General features: G+C 33.2%; 1 protein-coding gene across 7 annotated transcripts in view; it reads right to left on the reverse strand.

The window, feature by feature from the left end:
- The window catches only part of EPHA7 (EPH receptor A7), a 220,177-nt gene that overhangs the window by 14,260 nt on the left and 180,828 nt on the right, over positions 1-25,089 (reverse strand). Inside the window, exons 7-14 of one of the 7 annotated variants that reach the window (XM_074187180.1) lie at positions 24,761-24,944; positions 18,165-18,273; positions 17,361-17,416; positions 12,709-12,834; positions 11,412-11,597; positions 10,714-10,775; positions 8,499-8,708; positions 6,696-6,845 (exon numbers count right to left, since the gene is read on the reverse strand). In XM_074187180.1, the coding sequence (XP_074043281.1) occupies positions 6,696-6,845; positions 8,499-8,708; positions 10,714-10,775; positions 11,412-11,597; positions 12,709-12,834; positions 17,361-17,416; positions 18,165-18,273; positions 24,761-24,944 (1,083 nt within the window). Of the gene's footprint in view, positions 1-6,695; positions 6,846-8,498; positions 8,709-10,713; positions 10,776-10,884; positions 11,598-12,708; positions 12,835-12,865; positions 14,292-17,360; positions 17,417-18,164; positions 18,274-24,760; positions 24,945-25,089 lie in introns of those variants that run through there. The other 6 variants (XM_074187182.1, XM_074187181.1, XM_074187183.1 and 3 more) reach the window with 6 other exon arrangements.

Consider the following 25,089-nt stretch of genomic DNA (forward strand, 5'->3'; position numbering starts at 1 on the left):
GCTCTTTCCATTGCGTCACCTAGCCATGCCCTGGTCAACATGTTCTTGAATGATACATAAATGAGACTGAATTTTTTGTTGTTGGTTGTTCTTATTTTTAAGGGAAGCTCTTCTTGGACTTCTTCCCCCAACTTCTTTAAATAATTTTACTAAGGAAGGTCTACCTTGAGATAGCACTGAAGCTGCTTCAAATTAGGCAATCTAAAGTCACTCAGAAAGCAGTTATTAGGCATCAATTATCTTTGGTATCGAATGCTAAGTACCAAGCATACAAACAAAGACAAAACAGGTCCCTTCCCTCAAAGAGCTCCTGGAAACCATGGTTGGTAAAAAACAAAATCAAATAAGTTTAAGTAAGCATATAGTAAGAAAGAAAAATTTAGGTATTTCCTAGTTTTGAGTACCTAAATATGAGTATGGCTGGAAGGCAGCAGCTGTGACTAATTTCCCTAGGGCCTTCTTTTCTTTCAATCTGGAGCTGCCTTTTAAGAAAAAGAAAAGGCTTCTAAGGTTGGCATTTGCAAATTACCCCACCTCATACTTTGTCTACAGCATCCTATAGTGTCTGGAGAACTGACTGAGGAACTTCTAAGTTTGGGTCAGCAATCTTGGGGATTCAACTTTAAAATGAGGATAAAAATAGAACTCACCTCCCATGGTTTTTGTGAGGATAAAATTAAATAACATTTTTAAAATGCTTTGCACATTCTAAAGCGCTTTCTAAATGCCAACTGTGATTATTTCAGTAAGTCTACATGTTCCTCCTTGTGGGTCCATTGGTGTTATTTCTCTTATCCTGGGTTTTCTTGATGATTATTATGTATCTATCTCACTGGGCTACTGAGTTGCTTCAAACCCATAATTAATCAATATAAAACTTCCTGACTGTGAAACTGTATCTGAACCGTTAGTAACTTTATGAATTGGTTGAAGGCATATCACTCACTCAATTTAATGTTTAAGTAAAACAATCTGCTATACATATTAATTGCTTCTTCTGAAACTTGAAATTTAACAAATATTTAGGTATTGTATCATGTACCTACTGTGTGCAAGACCCTTGTTTTCTTGCCTGATTAAAACTTTATTATTTTCTTCTTGGCAATTAATTTGAATCTGCCTCCTTGGGGTCCAGTTTCCTGTATTTATGCTGTGGGCTTATCCTTTCTTATGTCCCCAGACTATGGTTAACTAAACTTGAATTAATCTTATCATTATCTCTTCCACAATTGAATTAAGAAATTCAATACTCTTTCCCCTGATTTGAGAAACTTGCTACTTGAAGCAACCATATATACCCTGCACCTCACAGATACTTAAGGGTTATCACTGAACTTTTGGCTTTTTTCTACAGTAGCTCCTTCTCCTTAAGGTAGGTAGGTGGCAAAGTGGAGAACACTGAGTTCAAATTTGGCCTCCCACACTTACTAGCTACATGACCCTGGGCAAAATCCTTAACCCTGCTGGCCTCAGTTTCCTCATTTGTAAAATGATCTTCAGAAGGAAATAGCAAAACATTCCAGTATCTTTACCAAGAAAATTTCAAATGGATTCACAAAGAGTTGAAAATGATTGAAACAACTGGGAACAACGACAACAAAACCTTCTCTTTCCCATGCTGGCTAGAAAGATATCCTGGGAGATATACAGGATTCCTGTGGTTTTGCCTTGAAGAAGGTCAAGAAATTACAGATGAACTAAGATTATTGACCAAGGAGAACACTGAAGAGTTTGTTTGACATATTAAAAATTGAATCAATGATAATAAATCTTCAGTCACTTCCCCTTCCTAAATCATTTCAGTGACAAGGGTTTGTGGATCATGACAATAAGGAGTTGTAAGAACTTGACACCAACTCAGAAGAATTCATATTCTGACCAACTCTCTAACCTCACTTCCCATTCTACTTTCTCTTTTTTTATTTTCAAACTTTTTCCCTTGATCTAGACAGAATGAAAGCTGCTCTTGGTCAAGGAACTTGGGGTCATTATATAGAATTGTATCAATCACTGATTCTTCTGCAATGCTTCATTTCTTCTTCTTCACCAAAATTAATTCCATGACTTTTTTTTAAATCACTCAAAACTCAGCTAATTCTTCCCCAAATCATTTCCCTGTAATCCTTTTTGATATCCTTTGTCTCTTCCAATTCATTCTTGCTCTATTAGTTCTGAATGATCTCTTTCCATTGCTTCCTCTTTATTTGTGAGCAAAAATATAGCTTGCAAGTAAGCATGACTGAGAGCAGAAGGGTAGTACAGGTTGTATAAAAAAGGGAAAGGCTAAATTTTGAAGAGAAATGTTTAATAAAATTAGTCTCTAAAGTCTTAAAATGATCAGAAGTTTCCTTCATAATATCCAAAATTTCTATCTATTTTTAAGGCTTCACCTACCTAGAGCAGTTTTTCAAGCATAACCTTTTGTTATCTTTTAAAAATTAATAAAATATACATATATGTGTGTATACATTTCTTTTTTAACTGTTTTCTGCCTTACTTTTAACATTTTTTTCCTATTAATTTTATCAGGAAACAAGAATTCAGCTGTATTACACTTTAAGTAAATTTTATGGACCATTCTGCAAGCCAAAGTAAGTTTCATAATATTGATTTCTGGGAAAGTACATTCTGACTTCTTTACTTACATATGAACATTTGGAATAAAACTGATACTATAATACTTGATATCTCCTACTAGAATAGGTAAGGAACCATACGTAGCACCGAGTACAGGGATCAGCTAGCTAACTTAGCTAATCAAAAATAGATATATCATACTCCAGAGTAGATTCCTTTTTTACTTAATTATCCAATTTGTCTGTAAATAGTTAAATTTAAACAGATAACTGCTAAATTTCCATATTTGTGAATAGTAAGCTAATAATATTGAGACTACCTAGCTACAGTTAAAATGAATATGACTACACATATTATATGAAATATGAAGTATCAAAATGAATAATATTATTAAAATTATGACCTAACATTAATTAAAATATATCATTTGTGTATTTGTAATGTAAGCTACATATGCATGTGTGAATGCGAGCATATAACATAAACTTAAATGAAGGACACTTAATTTCAAAAGCATAGTGGACTCCCAGTAAAGAAACTTCCTCTAGCAGTGGAGATCATAACTTGACTATGACATAGTAGAAAAGTCCTACTGAGTTTCATGGGACACCTTGAAGATTAACAACTAGACAACTCAGAATTATTGAATATCAAAGGCAAGATTTTAACTAGGTTATTCTAACTTCATATCTAACATTAATATTCTATCCATCATGCTATGTGTCTCTGTACTCCTCTTTTTCTCTCCTGAAGACATTTGCTCTTGAATGAAGCAAAATGTCACTTATGGACACTAGAATAAATGATTTTATCAATCAAAATTTATAATAGTTTTGAAGCACATTAAATAAACATTTAATTTTAAACTTTCTTGAGGGCAAATTTTTATCAAGAAAAATATTTAAAATAAACTTTTTTGAACTCCACTTGGTAGAATTAAAATGTTAAATTTGAAGATATTAATTTTCTAAATTTAGCCCTTTTCATTATTCCTTTTTGAAAGGTAAGTAAACACTGAATTTTAGTCATCTTAAATTCCTGTCAGACCCCTTTATGTTTGGATCTACTACAGAAGGAAGGTGTCAAAAGAAATGAAACTCTATGGAGTGTCTAGGGAATGTAAATATTTCTCTTTCTCTGCCCCAAGGATTTGTTTGCCCACATTTTGACAGTCCATGAAATCTTTGACACTGAGACCTGTCAAATATTAACAACTTTGCACTCTGCCAAACTGACTCATCATTTATACTTTTTATCTTAAAAAAAGGATTTTCATGTCGATCACTCAATTCAAAATACCAAAAAAAAATTTGAACTGACTTAAAATGCTCTTTTTCTTCAGTTTGTTAATCTATATGACTTTTTGAAAATACCAACAGGATTTTGCTCACAAAATTAAAATATTAATTATTGGAAAGTGTGTTGTTTTTGTTGACTAAATATCATTATGGAATCAGGAAACTATTTCAATTTTATTCTAGTACATGCTTTTGCTTCCTTATGCTTAATACTATGGCATCAGTTTTGTAGAGTTGCCAGCATGCAATCTCTCACAGATATAGCTGCTAAAGCATTATTTTATTATTAGTTTGTTGTTTTTCTCAGGTACTTGCAGGGATATCCTATGGCTTTCTTGCATAAACCTTAAGTTCTTCTGCCTTTATTCATTCACTCATTCATTCATTCATTTATTTGTTTGTTTGTTTTTGCAAGGCAATGGGGGATAAGTGGCTTGCCCAAAACCACACAGCTAGGTAATTATTAAGTGTCTGAGGCTGGATTTGAACCCAGGTACTCCTGAATCCAGGGCTGGTGCTCTATCCACTGCACCACCTAGCAGTTCCTTCTTCTGCCTTTTAAAAGGCCATTCACCAATCTTCTCATCTTCTTCTGCCCTCTTTACCTTCTTTGAAGTCCTAGTTAAATTCTAGCCCCTAGAGGAAACCTTTAGTAATCCCTTTTAACTCTAATGCTTTTCTTTTATTATTTCCAATTAATCTGGTATATATTACATTTATATATATAGTTGCTTTCATGTTGCCTCACCCATTAGATTGTATCAGCAGGGACTGTCACTTGCCTTTCTTTTTATTGGTGGTTCTTAGCACTACTTAGCATATAGTACCTGGCAGACTGTAGACATTTAATAAACATTTATTATACTAACTAACATCTCATCTCTTTAGGTTTTTTTATTTCTCTTCCCCTCTCAACTCCTCCAATTAATATTCTCTACTAAAATAAGAAGTCATGAAATTCTGGTTTGGTGACTATCTCACAAAGAATTGGCTTGTTTTCAATAATGGAGCCTTTAAGCATATTCTTTTGGAATAATCTCCCCATCTAATGCGTTACTTAATTTCTCTTTCTTTTTAAAAAATGTAAAAGAACAAAAAAAAAGAAAAATCTTCCACAAAATTCAAATAAATGAAGACTTTTCTGATTGAACTTCATTCAACACTTTCCCCTAACAAACTATGTATATTACAGTGGTAATATATTCCTCTAACTATGAGGTAGCCAGGGGGTAGTATGTAGAGAGCTGGCCTCAGAGTCAGGAAGACCTAGGTTAAAATTCTGCCATGACACATACTGACAAATGACCCTGGGCAAGTCACTTAATCTTTATGTGCCCCAAGGCAATGCTCTAAGAGTATAAATTGCAGTGCAGTAGAGAAGTTTCTTCATTGGGATGCTCCTATACTAAATTGCAGGAACAATTCCTATTCATTCATACTAATATGCTGCTTTATAAATCTTCAGTCTAATGGTTTTTCTTCTTTCAAGAGACTTTAAAATATTTGTCAAGAGACTTAAATAAAATTTAAAAAAGAAGCATCTGTTGGAAATTGAATAAATACACTGGTTTTTCAACTGAATATGTTGTATGTTCATATAAAACTGACAGTAAAATTCCAAATGCTCCTCTGATAACTATGATTTAATTCCACAATGTCGATGCAAAGAACACATGTGTTAGTCATAAAATGTTGATTTCCATGGGAAAAAATAAAAGCTAACTAATCAGTAATTAAGAAAAGAATAAGTAATGAATAGTTTCATTTGTCAAATTTCAAAATTTACAATTTTTCTGATAAAGTTGCAGATATGAAATTCCTTTCTTTTTAAAATAATATGGAGTAAAGCATCTATCTAGGTAGATGTATTAAGGCATCTAGATAGATAGATAGATAGATAGATAGATAGATAGATAGATAAATATCATCTTCCTACCCAAATATGGGACATTTTCTGATAGCTAGGAATAATAAACTGTGAACTTGATCAGTTAGTTTAAAAATTGCAAATAAAGTTTGTATTGCACATTCTAAAGGAGGTCATTTCACAAAACTTGCCCTTCACATTCTAAATTAAGTAGATTTGAGATAATTATCCTGATTTTCCTATTTCACCTATGTGAGTAGAACAAGCTCTCTGAATAAAGTTGAAATCCTTCCCTGAATACGTTCCTGAAAGAGAGGCTTTTGGGGTGCAAGGTTGAGCTGCACTTTCTCAATCTTAATAAACCAGGAGATTTTCAGGTTTATGTCACCAGGATCCTAATCTATAGAGAAACAATCAAGAATTTTCTATGCATATTTTTTCTGTTCAGTATTGCATTCATTATAGAAGAGGATGAAGAAAACATGAATACTCATGTTACTAAAATTCCACCTAAAATAATATATAGAAAATCTTTTTCTTTTTTTCCTGCAGAGGTCTATGGCTTTATTAATATATTAAGCTTCTTATATGGAAATTCTTTCCTCCAAAAAGAATTGAAATTTGGGATTATAAAATTTTAGACATCAGTGGTTTGGACTTGATAGTTTTAGTGAGTTATCTAGGTCTTTGAGAGATTGAATGAACTGACTATAATCATGCATGACATCCAAAGAAAAATAGGACAACTACTAAACCACTATTAAAAGAAAACCTAAAATTATTTTAGGAAATTAATTATATATTAATATATTAAAAAGAAAACTAGGCTACTGTGCCATTTTTCCATTTGTGTTAGTCTTAGATTTATAATTTATGAATCTCTAAAAGCATACAATTCACCATAAGCATAAATATATGTGAGCATATTATTTCTGGGCCTGAGTAAAACCTACATCTTGATTTGACATGTCCCAATAAGGCCGCTCTCCATAAGACATTACTTCCCACATAACTATTCCATAGCTCCATACATCACTGGCAGATGTAAACTTTCGATACTGAATGGCTTCAGGGGCTGTCCACCGTACTGGGATTTTTCCACCCTATTTAAAAAAAGAGATTAGCAATTAATTATAAATGATTGTGCATATGACCTATCCATTTTACTCACGTCCATAAATCAATGTCAATAAATAAACATTTCTTAAGAACCTACCATGTGCCAAATACTTTGCTAAATGCTGGAAATGCAAAAAAGAGACAAAAATGCCAAAACAGTGTAGTCTGAATGAAGACCAAAGCATACTATTTTTCACTTTTTAAAACTTGTTTTATGATTTTGGGTACTTTTTCTTATGTTTTTTTTTGTCCCTTTTAGTTCTGATTCTTCTTTAAAAATATGAGTAATATGGAAATACGTTAAAAATGATTGTACACATATCACCTAAATCAGATTATTTGCTCTCAAGGGGTTGGGGTAGACTAGAAAGAGGGGCAAAAATGTGGAACTCAAAAGCTTACAAAAATGAATGTTGAAAACTATCTTTGCATATAATTGAAAAAAATAAAATAACTTAACATTCAAAAAGAGAAAAAGACAGTCTTTGCCCTCAAGGATCTTACAGTTTAAAGGTGAAACAACAAATTAACAGATGTGTAAAAACAAGTTTTATATAGAATAAACAAGAAACAATTATAAAGAAGAGAAAGCCTTAGAATTAAAAGGTTTGGGAAGACTTCCCATAGAAGGAATTTTGGTTGGAACTTCAAGGAAGCCAGGAAGAGGCAAAGCATTCCATTTATAGGGAACAGGCAAAGAAAACTTAGAACCAAGAGGATTGTCTTGAATGGAGGAAGGAAGGGAGTGACAAGACTGAAGTTAAAAATACTATTTGTAATAATATGAAATAAAATTTCATGCGGAGTCTCCTTTTCGTGTTCAATGGAATAAAATATGGATTATAATATATACCTTCCTGGTAGGAGTGTTTTGAAGGTCCAATTTGACAGTGGATATGAGGGAACTCTGAAAACAAATATGTGTGATTTCAGCTTTATTGAGAATTATTGAGGTAGTGTGGTGTGCAGGGCAGAGAGCTGGATCTGAAGACAAATTCAAATTGAGCACCTCTAACACATATTGACTGGATGACCCTGAACAAGTCATTTATTTCTTAAAGAAATCTAGGCAAATCTCTTAGGTTATTGAAAAAATGCTTACCTGCATTGGTAGATGGATTTTTCTCATCCAGGCTTCCCTATACCAATGAAATGGATTCAGAGGTCTAGTACCTATTCCTATCTTTCTGTTACAATAGAGGATATTTTTTGCTGTCTCATACAATTATATTAGTAGTAGTAGTGACATAAATTATTAAAAGAATAAAAGATAACAATATCTATAAATCATCACTAACAAGCTTGACAATCATCATTTAAAGTAGAATGCTTTCTTAGTTATTTTGACTGTAAAAAGGAGTCATTATGGATTGAATTATGGGCATGTATATGGTATTTATATAGATATCCTCATAAAACATTCTGAATATATTTGAGTCCAAAAATCATTTGACCTTTAATTAAATGTATGGATTGTTAGATCAATTATTTCTAAAAACATGCATTTGTCCTTCCATTTCTAGATGATTATTGTTGCATTATGATTTTAAAATCATTTCAATTAATAGGGAAATATGGATTACACATGCAAACTATGAAGGAAGTAGCACAGTAGCATATTTTAAAAAACTACTTACAGTAGTTGTGTAAACAGCTTCTGGATCATCTTCTATAACTCGGGACAAGCCAAAGTCTGACACTTTGCAAACAAGATTACTGTTGACAAGAATATTTCGGGCTGCAAGGTCCCGATGAACATATCCCATATCGGCCAAATATCTCATTCCAGCAGCAATCCCTCTCAGCATTCCTACAAGCTGAATGACTGTAAATTGCCCATCATGTTTCTGCAGAAAAGGCAAGAGTGGAAATCCACTTAACTTGACTTTGATAGGGAAAATGTCACCATGGGATATTTTTTGTATACTAAACCCATCTTCTCTAGTCAGAGGAATAATTAATTATTTATTGAATTCCTATAGCATATTAGACACTCGTAAAAGGATAAACTTAGAGCTTATCAGATATATAGACTATATCCAGATAACACAGAATATATTGGGAATTTGGAAAATCATATGTTCACTGTCAATACCCAAGGCAGATAATTTCAGCTAAAAAAGCCCACCACAGACAAATGTAAAAGCTGTTAAAAAAGCATTGTTCTACTGAATTAGGCACAAAGATTCCAAAATAGGATAAAGAGATGCACAAAGACAAATATTATATTATGTTTCCCATTTATATCCCCAAATTGCTAGGTTGTGTTATGATAAGAGTTTTTTCAAACACACACATTAATTTTTTTTTATTGACAATTCTTTCTAACTATATAATGCTTTAAGAGTAATTTGCTGAAAGGGCAGAGAAGGAAGTTCTGCTTGGCTTCTAAGTCTAATTCAGTCCTATTCTCAATCTTAAACATATAAGCATAGGAATGGGAGGTAATGGCAGTGACTGGGTTTGCATTATTTCTTGTCATCTAAGAAGGCTGCTTACCCTCTAGGGAGCTATGGTAAAATGGAGTTTGGGGAATTAGGATCTGGAATAGGCTTTGTGTTCTATAGCTTATAGGCCTGGCATGTATTTCCAATCCAGAAATATTTATAGTCCTATGATTTCTTTTTTTAGGGCATGAATTGTGGAGTGACTGAAGATGAAGGACCACCTCTGGGCTGAACAACCTTATCCTAAAAAAGGGGAAAAATATAAAATAGAAAGCAGCTTAGTTGAATAAAAAGAGTCCTAAAACTGTTGTCAGAAGACCTGAGTCTGAGTGCCAGTTCCACCACTTACTAAATAAGTAAAATGAGGTAAATCACTTAACTTGCCTGGGTTTCAGGGTTAACAGCTTTAGATCAGGATAATGATACTTACAGTTCATATTTCACACCACTGGGTCAGCAATGTTATGAGAAAAGCAATTTGAAAATTTGAAAACCAACAAATAAATGTCAGCTATTGTTAAAATAATTATTTTAGTACTAGATTTTGTACAGGCAGTTAGGTGGTATGGTGGATAGAGCTCCTGGCTTGGAGTCAAATCTACCCTCAGACAGTTAACTGTAAAATAGGAATGCTTCCTAGGTTTATTTGTAAGGATCAAATGGGAGAGTATCTGAAAAAAACATCTTTGTAAATCTTAAAGAGATAAATAAATGCTAGCTATTATTACTGGTTTTTATTATAATAAAAAGAAAATTCTGCCTGTCATTCTTGTCTATAGTTGAAAGCTGACCTTAATGGATGTATTGGGAATAAAGGCATGTAACTACTACTAGGAGTAAAGAGTCAGAAAATATTCAGAACTTATTTATGAAACAAACCACATCATATTAAATTATTTTAAACAATTTGTACAACATTTCTACATTTTCTGCATTGCCTTTGTGTCTTGTTAAAATAACCAAAGGCTCACCCTAGTCATATTGTGGTTTCTACCAGAAATCACCATATTGTTTTGTCATTTTTCTCATTTTCTTAGAATTCTCCCAACATTCTATTTCAGATATCTTTATGATGACTTTCACCATCCTGAACAAATGAAATGCTGCTTTATAGCATGTGTTCATGTGTTCCCTCCACAGGGCTTCAGGTATCTGTTCCTAACTTCAATATCTAACAGTAATGAAAACCACTTTTGCTTTACCACATTGTACCACTTAAACATTCAGAAAAGCTTTAGTTTAAGGCTGTCTCGTCCCCTGATGTTTAATCTGATTTTGTTCATATAAATTCCCGATCTGTTCATGTTTATAATGTTCACATTTTACACTGAAAAAAATAGTTTGTGACATTCAGTTGGTAACATGCAGAGTCTATTTGAAGCACAGTGTATTTTAAGTTACTTACCCTAAGAAATGCATCGAGGGCTCCATTTTCCATATATTCTATTACAATCATGACTGGTTTCCCTAAAAAGCAAAAGGGGTGGGGGGAAGAACAGTATATTCTGAGAAACTGTGGCCTATGTTGGAAGTGCCATTGTGTGCATACATATGTGTGTATAAAGCACATGTTGCTCTTTTTAGGGTTGAATAGTTTAGATATGAGTGTTTCTAATGCCTCCAGCACTGTTACTAAGCTCTAATAACTCTTTAAATGTCTGCATAGAGCATGGTCATGATTCACAAAATTAAACCATACAAATCAAAATGTCAGTGTGTTCTCTTGACTCCTGCTGTGAGAACAGAACTCAGAGAAAGTGACACTTTAGATAATATGTACAGACCCAAGAAAATACATCTTTTTTTTTGCATGACCTTTTTTAGAAAATGAAAGTAAAAATTGTATATGCACATGTGTTTATATACTTACAGATGTATGAATGTAAAATAAAATATCTTCATTTCTTAATCATGCATACCCCTTTCCTATTGTTTCCCCTTAGGTTGTAGCATTAAACAGGTATTGTTTTAGTTAGACATCAAGAGAAAGTCCATTAAAAGAATTCAAATATGTTCATAATTTGGATTTCTGACCATGCATACACTAAAGCAATTTCTGTCATTCAGTCCATTAGTCAAATAAAAGATCTAAGCAGTACTTACCCCTTGTGACAACCCCTTCTAAATGAACAACATTAGGGTGGTCAAACTGCCCCATGATGCTTGCCTCACATAAAAAATCTCGTCTTTGTTTTTCTGTATAACCAACTTTCAGGGTCTTTATGGCTACTGCAACATCTCTCTTCCCTGGGAGTTTCAAGCGACCACTGCAGACTTCTCCAAACTCTCCTGAGGTAAAACAGTAGGCAGATACATGTAAATCGCTACTCATTCCATGTCACATTCACTCTTGAAAAGTAAATGGAGCAAACTTCTAAATCACACATTTTCCCTTAAAGTAGCTATTTCTATTCAATAGCTTTGCAAAGCTGTCTAGGTAACAATGGACATCATCCCTGTTACTGGCTGATTTTTATCCTCAGGTCTGAAAATAATGTAAACACAATGAAGCCATTTGTGAAATGGAAGGTGTGAATTAAATCAAACAAAAAGTGATTTTAAAAGAGGGACATTTTGTCCACTCACACATCCTCACTATCCTAATCTATGTGATAGTTCCTTTTCTGATATAAACAATGGAATATTTAGAAAAATTTTGGGTTTTTTTAAAGTTGAATTTTTAGACTGGATGCTGGTCATATAAAAATCACAATAACATATGAGGGAACTCTCAACATTGCCACTGTCCCTACCTCCTCCACCCCCCACCCAAAGCTGAAAGCTAAAGCTTTATTAAAAAATCTTAACAAGAAGCCTGTAATTCATGTGTGCAGCTTGTGCCAGACATCAGGATCCTGGTTTCAAGGCATCTATTTATTTCATGAAATAACATTTTCCTAAGAAAATTAAAGTAATTTTTTTTTATTAGAAAGTAGCTGACTAATAGCCAATTTCACTACACACCTTGAACAATAAATATATCTGTTATATTCTTGTGCACACATGAAACAAATTTGAAATGGGAAGTCCTCAGAAGGTGGTGGATGCTCAAAGAAGTAAATTAAATTTATATCCCTGACAAATATAATGAGGGACTTTTTGAATTTTTTTTAATGTGCCACCAAATTGTTTCCTGTGCTACAAGTTGCAGCTACTTTTTCATCATCTATACAATTCCAATGTTTTTTAAGCTAACAAAAGAGCAAAAGTATATGAGCTCTTTATGCCACATGGTTCACTTTCTTGAGATTTTTCTAAGTGCAGGTTCATTGCTCCCAACAGCTTCAGTAAATGCAAAAGTTCTATACGTGAGGCATAATTATTTGCCTGTCATTATGATGTATGACTTTCGATCTTGGCTAAATGGAACAGCTGAATAAGGAAGCCACAACAGCCTTACCTGCGCCAATCACACGCTCAATTTTAATACAAGAGGCATCTAGCTCCTTGGCGAATTGATGGACAGCTCTATTTGGGTCCTCATAGGTTTCAGGGTCAATGTAGGTTTTGGTGCCTGGAAATTTAACTGTAATGATGTAAGAAAGCATGACTGTGATGAAGCAAAGCACTTATTGTGCAGTCAGCCCAGGAATTTCATTATGCAGAGTGCTCCTTGGAACAGTGAGCTTGCAGCCACACCACCTGATTCAGAGCAGTTTTAACAGACTACTTCAGTATGCTGGAGCTATGGGCAAGCTTGGGATCCAGCTCAAACAGGGCTAAACTGCATTCTTTTCCTAGTGAATGAAAAAAAAAAGATATCTACCAAAATATTCTGGCAAGCTTCACATCTGATTTGGTGACTACTCAGATTCTCTGTTATCATGGCAAACTTTGCCAGAGTATAGAAAGTTTTCTCTATGTCCCTGATGCCTTGAATTTGGCTCGGGCACATTTTGGTAATAAAAAAAACCAACAAAAAAAGTAGCAGGCAAAATGCCTATAATATGAAAATGAAAAAAAAATTTAACTCAAAGTTCATTTACTTCTTTGACAGCAATTATTAAAATAATTTAGACATTTTCCTTTTGCTTTTTGGTTTATTTGTATATAAAAAAGTTCAACCACTCTTGACATTTACATAAAATTAATACAAGCTGCTAGTGGCTGTGATTACAGAATCAAAGCGGTATACACAAAAGACATACTTTGTACTCCAGCTTCAAGGGCAATTGAGGCCAGATCTACAGAGCACAAAGTGAAGTAGATGGCTGGGCAAATGACAAGAGAATTCAGGCTGCACCTTGGATCTGGTGACCAGGTATCGTCAGGAAGGGGGGAATTTTAGAGGGGAGCACCATGGAATACAATTCCAGTGATCTTTCTGTCACAGGGCTCTGGCAAATCTTAACTATTACATGGAAGGAGGCTATTGTCCTCCTTGAAGTCAGCCATATTTTAAACCACATAGGGCTTTAGGGATAAAAATCATCTTTAAATCATACCCAGTACATGCAGGTAACAAATAACGATTGTGACAAGTTTAAATTGAATCCATTCATAATCATGTGTTCCCAATCTAAGTGTTTGATTAAAGATGTAGATAAAAATGATTGGCATACTGTTTGGTCAACTAATGCAATGAAAAAAAATATGTCAGAACTTAAACAGTAGTTCCATTGTTTAAGGAAGCAACTGAATAATCTTTTAATTAAAGCTTAATGCTTTTGAAATAATGTATTTCCATACATATCGTACCACAACTTAAGTGTGTTTATGTCATCAAATGATATTAAGCATTTATTAAGCTCCTTGTACATAGTAGGTGCTTAATAAATGCTTGTGGAATTGAATTAATTGTTTGATTTTCAAAAAAGATAAAAGCATAATGAAAAATGAAATAGAAACATATAAAGAAAAGAATGGAATAATTTTGAAACTCTAGGTTTGTCCTCATGAAGTTGATTGTTTATCCAAATTTGATTATTATATATTTTTTTGCTGCAGTTTATAGAACTGACAGATGTTCATTTGTCACTAAAGCTGAATAACAAAAATAAAACAAGAAGAAAAGAGGAAGACAAGAAGCAGAGAGGATAGAAAGAGAAAAGAGAGAAGAAGCAGGAGGACAGGGAGAAAGGGGGAGAGAGAGAGAAAGAGAGAGGGGAAGAAAACAATAGGTTAACCTCCTATATTGTGTTTTCAGGCAGGCAGATGGAGAATGAGCCATCCTCTCTCTCTCTCTTTTTCTTTTCTTTTTCTTTTTTTTTTTTCTGTGTGATAGGGGGCCTAGATTGGAGGTAACCTTCTGCATCTCAAATGGGTCTCTGATGATTCTTTATTCAAGCTGTCATAAAACATTTTGACAGGCCAAAGCTATTTTGGCATACCAACATGAAATACTGCTGGCTTGAATTCGAAGACATTGTTAGAAGAAAATGGTAGGAGGAAACAAAATGTAAATTGGAATTGCTTCACTTAAAACTCCTCCATTGTGTTTATACCTCTAAATGTAGCACTTGGGGCCATGGAAAGTTGAGAGAGTTTGAAATAAAAGACTGGACATTCTATTAAATCCAGTGCTCTAAAAGCCAGTTAAATGGTTGCTTTCAAGTTGCTGTGAAAATTCAATCTGGTGTCTAGCACATAGGAAAATTGTACATACATGAAAAGAATGAAAAGACACCAACTTATAAATAGCTGTTGACCCTAATGCTGTACTTTACCCCCAGTCTGGATACAATCATCAGAGTAAATTCAAAGTCAGAATTTCTATCTAGTGATCCTGACCAAGTATTCTCTAAAAGGAGTGATTTACAAATATCCTAAGCCATCAATAATATCATATGCTCACTGCTCTGGCAGTTTTTTTTTTTCTGGTTATTAGATGGGAGTAACTGGATGTACTGAATCAAGTAAGATATAAATGACTGATACAATCTCTCAGGATTCTGGCCAGTTTCTTGGTCTCAAGTATAAGTGTGGGTGATTTTGAACTGATTTCCATTTCCAAAGAAAGTTAAACATTTGAAAACCAGCACCATTAACATTTTGGGTTGTCAATGAAAACTGTTAGCTGTATGGCAATCTCATGTTACCTATGTTTGAAGGAAATGAATATAATTGGTTTTTCCTGGTTCAAAACTGAATGTCAAATGGGAGATAAATGAATGGCATTAAAATATTAAAATTGGGCGATGATAACTCAGCATATGGTGCTTAGGCAATTGTTGGAATTCCAATTTTACCTCAGTTTAAAAATGCAATATTACAAGGAAACAAACTGATGTAAGTGATATCTTAGTTCTACTTTCCTTTTCTTAGGTACTTGAAAAAAATACTTGTTGCTGAGAAGTGAGACCCTTCATTCTATTTATGACAAATATGAAAGATCCTGTGTTTTTATGCTCTTGCCCCATAAATAGTATTAAATGTATAACACATAAAAACTGAAATATTTTCATTTTGATCCTTTCTCTAGTTTCTGGGATAGGGTTGCCATGCTCTTTCCAGTTATGGAGGTCAGGGGGAAAAAAAAACCTTCCTTTTACTTTCTCTAGCTTAAAGAAACTTGAAATAAAAGAGTTTAAGAATAAGAAAAGTCATTTTAGAGTTCACTTGAGGAGTCTACTTGGGAGTGATTGATTTGAAAATCAAATCAATAAAAATTTGTAAATACCTACTATGTGTCAGATACTGGGAGAATATAATAACAAAATATTAAGTGACACATTCTGTTTTCATTATATACCTTTCTAAAGCTGATCTTTATTTTTTTAAGTGATAAAATATGCTTCTTTCTCTAAAGAGGGAGAACACCAAATATGGGAAAGTAATGAATCTGGCAAATAAAAATTCACACATTTAAAGGGATTAGGATGAACACTATCAAACTTTTGGTCTCCAGTCAAGCATTTTCATTTTTTTATAAATCATTAATTCCTCATTTCAAATAATAGATGCTGCATTTTGTTCTCACTGATTTATTGATGGTGACCTTAAGAAACTTACAAGGCATAATCTTATTAAATTCTATCATACCACTTAAACCCAATATTTAAAATAAAAGCAATTAGAGACATCATTTTTATGCCACTTCTTTGAGATCTGCCTTTTTTTAGCCATCATCATCAGCCAAGCAGTATAAAACAAGATTAAAAGTAGTAGGGGCAAAGAATGGAATGGTATAGCTATCATTTTATTTAAATGAAAAGAGGACACTGGCCTTTTATAAAAAAAATAAAATTATTGAGTGTCAAAACTGAAATGAATTATATGAAATGCTTTATTGGCATACTTTTATTTTTCTCTGGATAAATCACTAATTGTAGATAGTCTTATTTCCCAATGTTTCTATTGCCAGATTGTCTATATATATATCAGTCAAAAGTTTTAAATTATCCATTAGCAAAAAAATAATGACAAATTCTGATTTAAAAGTTCCCAAAACTTATCAACTTTAAGAATATACAAAAATTTTATGGTATGAAAAGTGTCTTGAGATAATATACTCATATAGAAATATGAATTTTTACAATAAAATAAATACCTCAATAACACAATGCAGAAAACAGAGTAATTATGTGCCTTATTTTTCCTATGCTATCTATACTAGTTATATTTCATATATTTATCAACAATATGAAATTTACAGTAGCAAGAACATAGAGCATCCTTGGCCAGCTTAACATTATCTGTGGGGTGACATGGTGACCCCATGTTTCCTAGTGAGGAGCTTGCCTGAGGAAAGTCACTTGGCCAGGCAGCTATCAATTATAAGATCTCATGGGGAATCATTAGGATGGTGTGACATACTTAGGCAAAACACCACAGAAGGAAAGAATGCCAAAGAAAAATAATAGCATAGCCTACAAGTGCATCAAATCCTAGGGAATGAAAAGTGTTTATTTCAGCATACATTTTGTTTTTCAATTGCAGCATGCATTTTTTCATTCTAAATTTTCCATTTAAATGCTCTTACAGCATTCACTTAAAGCTTTTAATTTACAACCAAGCATAATTCTTTAGTAATTTTTTAATGTAATTATTACCACTAATCAAGTCTCTATCATAATTTAGCTATATATTAATAAAGAAAAGCCAAACACTTACAATGAAAGTAAAGCTCTTCGTCTCCTTCTTGATCAGCTTTGCTATAGCCACAGTGCCTAAAAAAAAAGAAAGGGGAGGAAAATTTTTATGATCTAATATGGAGATTTTAGTAACATTCAAATTTCAAATAGACAATAACTATTTGATGACTTAGTTTCTAATAAAACATTCAAGTAATATTCATAATCATCTACTCACAAGCAAACTAAAATTTAGAAAAAACAAATTCTCTTTCAAATTATAAAATATATCTAATGAGCTAATTCCATAAAGAAAAAAAAATGAAGATACCACATTACTTTAATCTTCAAAACTCTGTGACTCAAATAAAAAAAGGAAAAGTTTGAGTTTAGTTCTCCAAGAAAGTGATGGTTCTAAATTTTTCAACTGAAAAATACGACTATTAGCACTAGGCTCACATCTTCAAATATTGTTGCTCAACTAGCTTCATGACTAAAATACACAATTTACCTAGGTACTTTGCATTTAAATATATATATATATATATATGTATATATACATATATAGATATCCTAAAGAAAGTCAAAAGGATTGGTTTTATTGCAAAAACCTATACAAGACATGATCTCCCATATGACCAAAAAACTCAACAAACAACAACAAAAAGCAAAACAAAAACCCCAGAATTTAAGCTATTCTTCACTGAATGAATGTCTTTTATCCTGGAACATTTTCATATTGATTTAAAAATTCTCATATATCAGAATATTACAAATTATAGGTTGAGCCAGCTTAAAAAGACAAACCAATTAAGCTAGAAATCTGTGCAACTGTATACTATACCTTCTTCCAATGATGAAGCCAAATACCATGAAGACTAGAATGATAGTTCCTGCCACGGCAACCACAGCTATGATAATTACAGGATTCTGTTCACTGGAGACAGCTGTGGCTGCAAAGAGATTAAAAAGTACCAGAGGATAACTCAAAAATATGTAGAGGCACTGGTTAGGTTAGATAAGTAAGAAAGATAATAGCCTATTTACTGGTCTATAATAGAGGTTTCCTTAACCTGCATGGGGTCTTATGGATTTTTTTTTTACTTCATAACTGTATTTCAATATAATTGATTTCCACTGTTATAAATTGGAAAACATTATTCTGAGAAGGGTTCTATAGGATTCAACAGACTGTCAAAGGGGTTTTTGACAAGATATTAGGTTATTATAAGATATTTTAAAGAAATATACTTTTTAGGGGCAGCTAGGTGTGTAGTGGATAAAGCACCTGCCCTGGAGTCAGGAGTACCTGGGTTCAAATCCTGTGTGGCCTTTGGGCAAGACACTTAACCCCGTTTGCCTTGCAAAAAAAAAAATGTACTTTTTATAAATTTTAAAGATAAGCAAAGAGCAGACACATATAGACTTGCAATTAATTTTTGACTGTTTGGAAGCTAAAGAACCTAGATAATCTTCTTGAATAAATATTCATTTTCTGAATTAGAACCCAGGTTCTAAACTTTGTTCTGCTATTGGCTCACTCTATGAACAATAATTTTTGTTTTGTCAGAGATCCAGCTCTGGAGTCAGGAAAACCTGGTTTCAAATCTGGCTTCAGAAACCTGCTATTTGTGTGACCCTGGGCAAGTCATTTAAACCTGTTAGCCTCAGTTTCCTCATATGTAAAATGTGTGGAGAAGGAAATTGCAAACTCCTCCAGCATCTCTGCCAAGAAAACCCCAAATGGGGTCATGAAGAGCTAGACACAACTGAAAAAAGACTGAACAACTTGATTTGATTCCTCACTGGTACAATGAAAACAGTGATAGTAACAATCAATTAATCAACATGCATTCATAATTAGCATCTCAGATTTCTACAACCATTGTGAACTAAATATTTCACATTTTTTCCTAAATCATTTATGGCTATATGAGATTATTTCATTTTTTGATCATCACTGTAAAATTAAAGCATTAAATAACTAATTCAAAGTCTCTGCACATTTAAGATTTATCAAAATTCATAAAAGATTTGCTGAAATTTACCTTATATTTTAAAAATATGCATCCTCAGTAAATGATAGTAAACAATATACGGGGGGAAACATAATCCAATATATATATATATATATCAATATATATATATATCAGACATTATTTTTCCTCCAAACATTCTTTGTTTTTTATTTTGTTTTGTTTTTGCAAGGCAATGGGATTAAGTGACTTGCCCAAAGTCACATATCCAAGTATTAAGTGTCTGATGTCAGTTCAGACCTCAGGTCCTCTTAACTCTGGGTTCAGTGCTCTATCCACTGCACTGAACCACCTAGCTTCCCCTCCTTTAAGCATTCTTAAGAATACTTTAGAATCCGTCATTTTAATTAAATTGCAAATTTACAAATAAGGGATAATTGTATAGTGGAAGGACAGTGGAAAATACCTAGATCCTGAAATCCAAACCTGGTTACTAATAAATTCTCTGACCTTAGAAAAATAAATCAATCTTTTGTGGGATAAATTTCCTTATGAACTTAGACTTGATGACTTCTATAGTTACTTTGGTCTCTGTGATCATATGATTCTTTAAAGCAAATGCAGCAAGACAACATTTTAAGACAAACATTTTGTATAAGATGAATTTAAATTATTGCACCTTTTCACAGGATTCCACAAAATCCTGAATTTACAACAATTCTGATTTCTCTTTCTCCAACTGCCTCCAATTTAATTAAATTTTTTTCTGTGTTCAATTAAGTTAGGTTAGGTTAGACTAGTTTAGGCTAGATTCAATAAGCATTTATTCAGTGCTCATGATGCTTCAGGCACTGTGTTTGGCACTAGAGATTACAAAGGCAAAAAGTAAAAAGAACAACATGATTATCATATTTTTCTTTTTAATTGTAAATATTCGATCCTCACTGATACAACGGGGAACAATAAAATTTATATAGCCATCCGAGACACATAAAACAATAACTGATGAATGCTCATCCTATTGCAAGATTCAGTTTTCTAGTACTTCCTCATAATTTGCAATGCCATGAAAATGATCATGACTCTCTCCTGAAGCAATCAACATTTGCACTCTGATGCAAGGCAGAGAGTGGAAAATCCTTCAACATCTCTGGGGGGACAAGGAACTGTGTCTCCAGATAGAGTAGAAAAGTAAATTATATGTAATCTCACCATGCCTTACCACAGTGGGAAACATAAAGTTCTTTCTTTTGGCCCCTTTTTTTCTGAAGGTGTGATACATTTGTATGCCCCAACTCTGGGGACTGAAATTATCTGAGGTCATGTGTGCATGCACTGCCAACAGGTATATCATGATTGAAAATGCATCAAACAGTGAAAACATCTTCCATCCTAGATCTAGAAACAGTTTCTGAACTGAGGTCATTACATACACTCTCTAATTCAGCACTTGCTGCTTTACTCGCCACCCCCCCTTGGGAACTGAGCAGAAAAACACAACTGTTAAGCTTTAATCTCTGAATTATTGCCTTTTGTTAAACAACTGACCAAACACAGGTTTCAACTGCTTGGTGGGTTTTGCTCTCTCTCTTTCTTATTTTGCCTCTTCAAATATATTTTAAGAGGAAGGAAATGGAGGAGCTCTGTACATGTGGGTGGAAAGATTTATGCACATATGGGTTGAAATAATTTTCCACAAATCAGATTGTGTCCCAGGAGTCTAATTCTCTGCTTGTCTTAGGTTCAATACTCTCATTAGCTTCAGAAACAGACGCCAATGAGAGGTTTGAACTAAGATAAATGGCAAATTGGAATTTGTGTGTCTTTGTTTATTCTTTTCTATATATAGTTAAGGTTAAGAAGTTTGGAAAGAGGTCTCTCAGCATCACTTTTTGAATCAGGCATAAATATGAATTTCAATTTTTCCATATTCAACATTGGTAACAAAAATTGCAGTCTATTTCATCACAAATTGATTTTGGAAAGGAAGTTGGGATATAGTGATACTGCCTAATTTATAAGCACAATAATCACTTTGCTATGTACACCTTAAAATTTTATACTTTTTCCCTAGAGTGGTAAAGAGACTGTTCTACTTAACAGGTTGGATGTAATATACAAATATACTGTCCTGTTTCATTTCAGGATTCAATTTTTCAAAGTATTAGGATACAAAAAAGGAAAAGAAAGAAAGCTATATTGATTGCAATTTGCTTTTTATTTGATCATAAAGTACTTTGGGATTTTGAAAGGTATGGGGTGATCAGTATAAATCCCAATTATCTTAATACATTAATGTAAAAGGCAAGGAATCATAGAATCATCTATTTTAAAGCCAGAAGGAACCTTAGTGGCCATTTAGTCCAATCTTATCATTTTACAAATGAAGAAACTTTAGTCCAGAAAAGTTGTCACTTGTCCAAGGTGAAACAAGTGATAATGGAAGGAATTGAAGTGAAATCCTCTGAGTCTTTAGATGGTAGAACTCTTTCATTGTTACTAAAGTGTCTTTTAGGCTTGAACAATCATATTGGACCTCATATGTATTTATCCTGTAATATGAAGAATATTAGCCAATGTTAGAGTTTGAAAGACTCTACCTCAGTTATTTGATTTAAGCTACCATTTTATGGATGAACAAGGATTTAGAGAGATGAGATGACTTATTCAACAACAAGGTCAAGGTCACACATTAATGGTAGAGTTGGATCAAGAATTCCACTTTTTTGATTTGCTATGTAATTTTCTCTACAGCAACTGTCCCAGAAATGCTTCTTAATTATAAGTTTGTAATATCAACTCATTGGTTTTGCATTTGTCTCAAGAAAGTAGAACATAAATGTTCCCCAAAAATCCATTTGAGCTTTCAATTGACTAGCTCAAAAAGCAACAACATTTCCACTTCTGCTTTAGGCAAAGTTGCCTGGTCAAAGCAAAATGTTTCTGATAGCAGGCATGTAGTAAGCAACAAAGACTTCCAGGGCATATAACAGGATCAATACATATTTAACCAATCAATTCCTCCTTGAATACTACTGTACAATGACAAAGATATTCCAAAGGATTAACCTGAAATATTGCAATAACCAGAATTATTTAAAAACCTAAGTGTTCAATTAAGTGTTACTGAATTTATTAAAGCAGAGAAACAGATAATTTGAGTAAAATCAAAAACAATTTTCAATTACCACTGAGATAACCCAAAGTTCAATGAACTAGACTCATCTATCTGCTTACCCTAACCCCAAAACAAATGTTTAAGGATACTTTTAATTGTAAATAAATCATTAAATATTGCCAATAAAAGCAAAGGTATTTTTATTAGCCATTTTTGTACCCCTTCCCCCAAATCAGAGAATGTAAGAGAGTAACTGCAACTATAGAATACATAAAAAGGAAATGTAGTCTTTCCTGACCAGATGGGATACGTATGAAAAGGGGAACAGCATGTTGAAATATAGAGCTCTGATGAAGATATGATATAGATAAAGTGTCATGAGTGATAAAAATTAGAGTGTATTAATCTTTTTAATTTTACAAGAGCTACATAAACCTATTTTTCAAAATGTTTTAATAATGGTTTTATGATTTCTTTTATCTGTCTATCACAATAAAGAAACAATGATTTTTTTTGCTTAAAATGAGTCAAATCTGGATTTTCATATCAATCTAGATTATTTGTCTTAATATATGACAATTTTTCTGTGTTTGCTTTGTCTAGCTTACAATTCTGTCAATGATGCAAAGATTTAAATTTACCTATTTTAAATGGTTTTAATCTAAAATTGAGATTAGGAAGATAATCTGGTCCTCTCCTTTTACAAAGTAACTAATTACCTCAGTCCACAGAGTTCAGAGGATCTTCTACCATATGTACCCTATTTATATTTATGATTTAGAGCTTTCCTCATAATGAGGGGGAGAGGGAGATAGGAGATGTCAGCCAAGGAGCTAGAGGTCAGGTTTAACTATCTGAACAGTGGTAATTCCTTGCTTCACTCTCATCTATAATGGCCACAGGATATGTCAGTGGCCCATGATATGTTCAGGATCTCAAACTCATACTGAATAGCTAGATAGTTTGATCAGAACATGTAGCACTGTCTTCAAAGGATCTGAAGTTTCATGGTATGATCATTGTTCGAGGGGATCAGAGATCTCATTTAAAAACAAGGTTCCATTATGACTAAAGAATCCTAGCCTGGGGTTCAGACTAAATAAACCAGACTTGACTTCCCAGAGTCTGAGTCCCATTAGCCTAAGGATAACATCTTATGTAATTATTTGATTCCATCTCTCTTCTCTCCAGTTTATGCTTCCACCTAACAGTCAAATAGATATTCCTATAGTAAAAATAAGTCTGAATTATCATTCTCTTGCTACAGCAAGCTTCAATGGGTCCCTGGTACTTCTAATAAAAAATCAAAACTACTCAGTCTGGTTTTCTAGCCTTTTACAATCTAGCTTCTCTGTTTCCAGAGTGAATTCATGTTGGTTCCTCCAAATAGACTAATAGCCCTTTGAGTGCAAGAGTCTTTTAATTTTGTCTTTATGTTCTATCATCTAACATGGTCTGTAAAAAATGCTTACGTACCTGAACTGAATATATAAACAAAGAAATTGAAATCTTTTTTGGAAGCAATTGTTTATATAAAACTCCTTCCCAGATCTTAAATTGCTCCTGCTTAAATGCCTTTAGAAATTTTGACTAAAGACAAACTGATTCTTCAGAGCTGCTTTGGTCCCACTGGCATTTATTGGTATTTCTAACAGTTACCAACTCCAATTGTTCCCTAAATCAAGAGGGCTAAAGAATCAAGAGAACACAAACCATTTCCTCTAACTAGCATAATTATCTACTCATATATATTTATGATTCACAAAATAAATAGTCCATAAGATTTATACAGGAATATTTCTGGTTCTCCTGACCACAGGAGTCACTTATCTGGCAGTTTATTAGATACTACAAATTTAATATAATGTGTTCTATGCTTTGAATTCTTTGGTGTAAAGTTTCTATATATACCATGACAATGAATTCTTTGAAAGAGAGAAACTTTGTCTTTTTTCCTAATTCCCTTGAAAATTCTGAAATAATTCTGTCATTTGAAAACCAGAATTTATCCAATGAACTCCACCCTTTTCAAGAAAGGGAAGGCTTTGTAATCATTTTGCTTTTAAACTACTTTACATATCTTCTGAAAAGATACTGATAATACTGCTATTTTAAAACAGGTATGATTTATTGCCGAAACTAAAAATCTATCTTTGCCATATAAAGGCATATAATATATATGTATATGTTTGTGTGTGTGTGTGTGTGTGTATGTGTGTGTGTGTGTGTGTGTGTGTATGAGAATGGTACAAATGAAAATTGATCCAGATCCTCACTACACATTAATCTTTGGAGATTACATCAGATTTACAGAGGGTCAGAATCCAAAGCACTGATGGTAATTACCTTCAAACATTTTACCTGTAGCTTCCTCTAGTGTAGCAACATCAAGCCTGGGACTGTAATTTCCATAACCAGCAGCAGTGAAAGCACGAATCTGGAAAACATACACTGTTCCTGGTTTCAGATTATTAATGGAGGCTGAAGTGGATTTGGTTTTTACTGTTGAGTAGGTCCGTTCTCTTTGATCCTAGAAGCAATATTTACAGGGCACATTTAATTATTGTTGCAACCAGGCAAAGTGACAACTAATTCTTGCCCATTTATTTCAATTTGCTGTATTGTTCTCATAAAGACTACACTGCACCCTGTGGAGTGTTACAACACTGTTGTTT

Source organism: Macrotis lagotis, chromosome 5 (assembly GCF_037893015.1).
Source record: "Macrotis lagotis isolate mMagLag1 chromosome 5, bilby.v1.9.chrom.fasta, whole genome shotgun sequence".
NCBI classification, from domain to species: domain Eukaryota; kingdom Metazoa; phylum Chordata; class Mammalia; order Peramelemorphia; family Peramelidae; genus Macrotis; species Macrotis lagotis.